The sequence below is a fragment of the Tiliqua scincoides genome, chromosome 8 (genome assembly GCF_035046505.1).
Source record: "Tiliqua scincoides isolate rTilSci1 chromosome 8, rTilSci1.hap2, whole genome shotgun sequence".
Lineage (NCBI taxonomy): Eukaryota > Metazoa > Chordata > Lepidosauria > Squamata > Scincidae > Tiliqua > Tiliqua scincoides.
The window spans coordinates 47,847,377-47,854,202 of record NC_089828.1 but is presented as its reverse complement, the minus strand read 5'-3'; the positions used below and the strand labels follow the sequence as shown (position 1 = coordinate 47,854,202).

Genomic DNA, 6,826 nt, shown 5'->3' with positions numbered 1-6,826 from the left:
GACACCTCAGCCTGGGTGGTGTTAATGCTTACAAGGGGCCTGGCCTCACAGGTGATCTACCTTGGGTTCATATAGCAACATCTAGGATTGGGTTATTCGACTTCACTGGGTTATTGCTTGGGTTTTATAAGCCTTGCCTTGGGAAACCTTTCCACTACTGGAACCTACCAGTACTTGCAGCACATCTGGCCTAGTTAGCTCTTCCAGCTTTCCCTAAGCTTTCTCTGCAATGAGCTTTTTTTTTGAAAACATCCATAGAAGGAGGCTCTGCCAGGGTCAGCCCATTCATAACATTGAGGCAGTTGTCTCAGGCAATAGGTTGGAGGTGGAGACCTGCCTCTGCCCCTCCAGCGGCCTCTATGGCCCTATATTTGATTGAAAGCAGGTGAACAGAGGAAGAAGCATGCTGGACAGGAGACTGGTGGATTAGTGCAGGGGTTTCTGGGCCCCCCAGCAACTTGTTTGAATTCAGTGAGTGGGAGGCGATCTAGCGCACTGCTCCCCTCTACACTCCCCTCTTCCACTTCCCCATCCTGTGAGTGGAAGGAGGAGCAGTGGAAGTGGATAGCAGATGGAGATAGATGTCCCCACCAATCCACCACCTGATGCAACAGCCTTATGATGCCTCATCCATGGACCGGCCTTGCATCTTTTTCTAGTGCTTGCTTCCTTGTCATCAAGATAATATTCTAATGCTTGGTATTTGTGCGTAAATAGTGCTTGGGAGTGTTCAAGGTTCTGCACATCTGAAAAACTATTATGTAAGTCTTATGTAATAGACTGGTGTTGGAGATGTGGGGCTAAGTTGGCAAAAAGCCATTCACCTAGTAATTTGTACCTGAGAAGAGATTTGAATCAGCACATTTTTCAGCTCCCACTCTTAATCACAGCCCTAGATTGCCATTGGACTAGCTGATGTTCTCTCTTCAAGGTGTGTACAGTTGTACATGCAAATCAAGCCTTACAGTGGGGTTTTCTACTGTGGCCTGAGCCAAGGTTCCTCCTCCGCACACCTTTGGCACACATTGGACAGCAGCACTGCTGAACAAATTACATGCTGAGTCAGTAGGCTGCCTGGGAGAGAAGCAGTACTTCAGAGCAGCTGTACTCCTTTCCCCAAAAGTGGTTTTTAAAATGTTGAGCTGCTTCCAGCAAGTAGGTTAGTAATGTCACTTGTTTCCCCCAATCAGCGCTGTACCCAGCCTACTTCTGCTGGAGACACATAGACCCAGTCCCTAAGCTTAGTCTCAAGGGACCAAACAGTACATTTAAACCAGCACACATATCTCCATAGTGGGTTCCTCACTCCAATTACATTCAGCTGGGTATACCATTCATTTCTTTGGAGGTCTTGGGTTCGAATTAGGATCTCTTTGGTCTGAAAAAGGACTGCTGTGCTTGACCTTGAACCCTGTTCTTCTTCCACTGAAATGCTGGAAACTGTCCCTTGAGCAGTTGTTTTTCCTCCCTCTTTTCACCTTTCTCTCTCCTCCAACAGCATCCTATTCAAAGTGTAATGCCCAGAAACAAGCATAGCACTCTAGGTAAGAACAGACACTAATGAAGACATCTGGGCTAGAATTCTCCACTTCCCACCTTGGTCGGTAGGAGGATTTTGCCAAACATGAGAAGGGGCTATAGCTCAGTGCATGCAAAAGTCAGTTGATGGAAGAATCTTCAGGTACGGCTGGGAAAAGATCCTTCTCTGAAATTCTGGGGAACTGTTGCCAATTAGATACATAGGCTTACCTACAAGAAGGTAGCTTTTGCATGCTGCTAAACAGTTTCCTTACAGCAGTAGCAAATGCCACTTTTAATTAGCCACTTCATGGAGGTGATTGGCAGTGGGAAAATGGCACAAAGGTCACAGGTTAAATAACCACAACCTCTGAGGACAGCCGCACCCTTTCAGCCTCTGCATTTCTGCCTAGCTGTGCATCCTCCACACTTTCGCTAAGCCTTTTCCCAAGCTGTTCCAAGCCTTCTAAAATATTCTCTTAAAAGCCACAGTTCAAGGAGTGTTTGCAAAACACCTGCCATTTCCATAGCTATACAGTCAACCAGTATGTTTGTGTTCTGGATGTTTTTCTTTTTTCCTCTTTAAAACAAGTTTTCTTTAGATTCTGCATGGCACAATCACAGCGGCACCAATTTCTTTAAAAATGACAAGGGCAGGGGCAGATAAAATACAACCCTAATGAGGTGTCTAAGTTTTTTTTTTTGGGGGGGGGAGGCAAAAAAAACCCAGGAGAACACAGAAAATGCTGGATGGCACTGATGTTGACTATTTTTCCCATAAGAACCCAGTGGATGGAATGATGCCAGGTCTGGAGAAGAGGACCAGTATGGCAATAGTAGGCCTCATAGACATCCTACGGGCTAGAAGCTATTTGTAAGAGGTAGGGGTTGCTAATTTTTTCCTACACCAATCTGCCCCCGCAGCACCACGATCCCTCCTTGCAGTCCCACACCTTTGGTGCAGCTTAGCTCCCACATGACCTATGAAATTAATCTGAGCTCAGTGATGAATCCCACCAGTGACACCAGAAACACCTGTCTGTTGACCTGGATCGGAATGTCAGAAGCCCATCAGCAACCAGATAGATTGGCTACAGAAACTATGGAGGTGGTATGTGGTTTCACTGCACGTTAGAACAACAATGGTGAAGACTATCAGAGACAGAGTTAGGGAGGTTCTAACTACCACTAGGAAGCCAAATTCCGCTACTATGGTATTAGTTTACCTCCATCTGCTAGTTTACCTCCATAACTGAGCAAAGGGTTATTTTTCCCCCCTCCCCCCACTGTTTATTGCTTTGAAGAGCAGAAATATCGCAGAAGAGCCACATTTAAGAAACCAGAAACGTGTTTGAGGGGGAGTTACATCCGAGGGTGACATTGAGGGAGAAAAGAAAAAGTATTTTGGTTTTCCTAAGAGCACAATAAAAAAAACTTGTGAAGGCAACACGTGAAACACTTTTGACAGTTTGTTTTTCGTATTAAACGACAAGAAACTGCAGATATGGTTTTTCAAGACACACAATAAAGAGGCTACAATGCCTCAACAAGGGAGTAACAAAACAGCCCTCCTGATGGGATGACATTTCAACACTAGAGGGCGCAGCTACTCCACCAAACCGCTGCTCACCATAGGAGACTACCACTGCGAATCTTCCTTTCAAAGGCAGCTACACTTGCTGTTCTTCCAAAAAGCAACAAAGTTTGCAGCCCACACTCCCAAGGGCTCTATGTGTGCAAGTGGCGTGTTATACAATAAGCTCTGTGGGCAGGGGGTGACCTGGAGGCATCAACTCTTCCTTAGCATCCACTGTGCAAGTATTTCAAACAACCATGGCAGTGGCTCATGATTGTGTCGTCCCTCAAGGGAAAAATGCACAAGGTGGACAAGAAGAGCACAGATACAGTGGCTTCTGCTATACCCCTTGCCTCACAAATGTGTCACTTGCACATCATCTCGCCCCCAACCTTTCTGCCACCTTTGCTCCTGCTGGGGTGGGGATAAAGAGGAGGCTTCCACAGCACTGCTGCTCCATTGCTGTCCTTTGTCCACCCACCAGCCTCTGCTGTTTTTGAGCCTCCTCCTTGGTTTCAAGGGGAATGGGGTGGGAGAGAAAATATGGAGGAGAGACGAATGGTGGGTTAGAGCAGTGGTTCCCAAACTGTGAGCTGTGGCTCCCTGGAAAGCCAAGGAAATCAGCCAGGGGAGCAGCAGAATCCTCGCTAAAAACCTGCCACCCTATAAAATGTATAGGATTGTAACCCTAATGGGGAGCCATGGCCAATGGCCCAGTAGGCCAAGGGAGCCACCAGTCAAAAAGGTTTGGGAACCACTGGGTTAGAGTGACGCTTTAGCCTGCAACTCTTCTCTCTTCCACCCCATTCCCCTCTTACTTTTCTAGCCCAGGGAGTAGGACTAGAAGGAGTAATGGAAGTAGGCAGCAGACACATCCCTGCCACCAATCTGTTGCCTGAGGCAACTGTCTCAGCCAGCCGCAGGAACAGGCTGGCCCTATCCAAAAACATAGCAGCAATCTGTCTCTCCTCCCATAGACATGATGTCAGCAGCTTAGGGAAGAGAGAAAGGAAATTGGGGTGGAGAGAAGGAGGCCCTGTGATAGGCTGCAAAGGAGGACAGATCCTGTGCTTCTATGCTCCTCTGAAACACATCACCAACCTCCATCCTCCTGCTCCAGAGCACACACTGTACGTATATTATTGCTTTTACAGTCAGCCCAGCTGCAAAGAATATATACAACCCCATCCCCTCCAGAGGGCACCGCCTTCCCCGACAGGACTCCATTCAGTGCCAGCTAAATGTCAGCAATTGACCTGTCTTTGGCACAGCTGAATCCTTCAGGGGCAATAGGTTTTGATACCTTCTCCAGAACCACCTCTGCAACCACTGTCCAGGCCAGCTGGGCCTTGTCTCTTCCTCACCTTTCCAAGCCAAGACCCACCTATTGTGCTGCTCACGGCTTATGCTCTTCACTAGCACCAGGAGCTTCTGCAGTCCCAAAGGAATAATTAAATTGCTCCTCAGGCTGGGCAGGAGAGTGCTGTACAGGAGGGGCAACAGTCAAGCCTACCCAAGTTCCCTTCAAGGCTTCGGACAGGGAGTGGGGAGTTCCACCTGGCAGGCTGTAGCTGGAGGAGACTCTCTTTTGGCACAAAGCAAAGTCCACTGGTTCACTCCTGTCTTGGTGCACCTGAGCCCAGCTCGAGTGCCCCAGGCCACCTATCCCCAACTGGCCATTGGCAATGAACAGAAGGACAGGCTCATACCACCAGAGGACTGCACAGGATGTGTGGGGCTGTGTGGAAAGAATCTGTGTCCTGCACAGATACAAGCCAAGCTGTGGGAGATGGCATGGGCTGGGAGGAAGTGAAGAGATTGTGTGTGTCCCCTGCTTTCCAGGTAACCTGGTAAGAAACGGCAGCATGTATCTGGTCCATTCCTCTTGTGAAACAGGTAGTGGTGCTGGGCGACACCTCTGCTGGCCGGTAATCCAGAAGTCCTGTGAACAGGCGGTGCCACGAGAACAGGACAAAGAATGTTTAAGAGGCATCCAACAGTGCATGGCAAGTAGTGAGGCCACCCATGCGGTTCCCGCAAGGAGAGGTGAGCAGCCTCCTTGAGCGTCGGAAGCTGTGGTGCGCACAAGTGGCAGGCATGGGCAGAGGAAGGCCAGAGAGGAGCTGCAGGCAGCACCAGCAGACATGGCAGTGCACAACAGCATCTAGACAAAGGCCTCCTGGTTGGATGAGCCATTGATCTTGAGGAAGAGTTTGGCATCATCGTTCTTCTGCTCCTTTTGCCGCTGCAGCCTGCGTTTGTACCAGACCAGGTAGATTGGTAGGCAGAAGCCCAGCATGCTCACCCCTAGCAGTCCAATGTTGACCTGGGGGGATAGGCAGAGATGGGAAGAATTAGATGGTGAAAACTTGTGATGCTCTTGACTGAAGTCACAGGATGAGACTCAGGGCTAGCCCATCCAGGCTGACGGAAGTGGCTACCTCTGTTTGCCCCAATCCTCCTCCTCATCCCTAGATTTGAAAACAAAGAGGGAAACAGAGCCATAAAGAGTGAAGGAGGAGAATGGTGGGCCAGAGTGTCTCTGGTGCTCCATTACTCTCTTCTACACTTCCTCTTTTACTCTGTTCCCATCTTTATTTTTCAGGGAACCTGGCATGCCACAAGGGAGGAGGGGTGATGACCTTTGGGATGCTGTATGTGCTAGGAGGTCCTGGGAGAAGTGATGGGTGGAATATGGGCCTGCAGATAGCTGTTAAAGCAATATAGGTTTGGAGAAAAGATAGCCAGGATAGAGCTCTTCCAAGTATCCCACTCAGGATGGTGTCCCCTGTGGATGCTCTGCTTGGGTAAGGTTTGCTGGCATGCAAGCCAAGTGAGGGTTCAATCCTATCCAACTTTCCAGCTCCAGTGTAACAACAATGCAGCCCTGAGGTCAGGGAACATATGTTCCCATACCTTGAGGAGGCCCCAGTGACTGCCCCTCCACCATAGGATACAGCACAAGCCCCACTGGCACAACTGCACCAGCATTGGAAAACTGGATAGGATTGGGCCCTGAGAGAGATCAGAATTGTTTCCTCTGTACAGACCCAGGCATTGCAGATTTTTTCTGCTCTTCCCTACAAGCCCTTGTGGGAAGAGGAAGAAGATCTTGCCAAGAAGCAGCAATTCTTGGTCATTGGCTTGTTACCATGAGAAGCCCCCCCTCCCAAAATGCAACACTCCCACTAGACATCCACCTTCCATATACTGTGATCTCCCCACCTGAGCTCCAGCTAGTGAAAGGCAAAGGGTGGAGGAGTCCTGGGCCATTTCTGTGCAACAGTGGCTTGGAGAACAAGATAGAGTGTGAAAGGACAAGCCTGCTGTGGGTGCCCCTGGATTGGCCTGCTGTGGGTGGCCATGGCATTCCCAAACATCACTATGGAGTCCCGCTCTCCCTGCACACGCGCCTGCCCATCAAGATTTGGAAAGAGGAGACGCACTGGGACAGAGCCAGCCAGTCCTCGGCTGCTCCCGTCTAAGCCAAGCAATTTGCTGTATAAACAAAAATAACGTGGCCTCTGGGAGCCCAGCCAGGGCAGCCGAGGACGCGGAAAGTAGGTCCGAGAGGTCTCAGTGATTTCTCAACACAGCTGTAGGCGACCAAACAGCCTTGGGAACAGCCCTGCCTATCATAAAACTGGCCAGACTGGGGCAAGACTAGTCATCGAGGTCAGTGTGCCAACTTTTTGGCAGTGGTTGAGCTAAGATACCACAGGAGGCCTCCAG

General features: G+C 49.5%; 1 protein-coding gene across 1 annotated transcript in view; it reads right to left on the bottom strand.

Annotated features, from left to right (window-relative positions):
• Window positions 1-2,837: 2,837 nt before the first annotated feature.
• Window positions 2,838-6,826, bottom strand: part of SLC43A2 (solute carrier family 43 member 2) — a 43,071-nt gene continuing 39,082 nt past the window's right edge. The window contains exon 14 of the mRNA XM_066635073.1: window positions 2,838-5,420. Within this exon, the coding sequence (XP_066491170.1) occupies window positions 5,259-5,420 (162 nt within the window). The 3' untranslated portion in view covers window positions 2,838-5,258. The remainder of the gene's footprint in view (window positions 5,421-6,826) is intronic.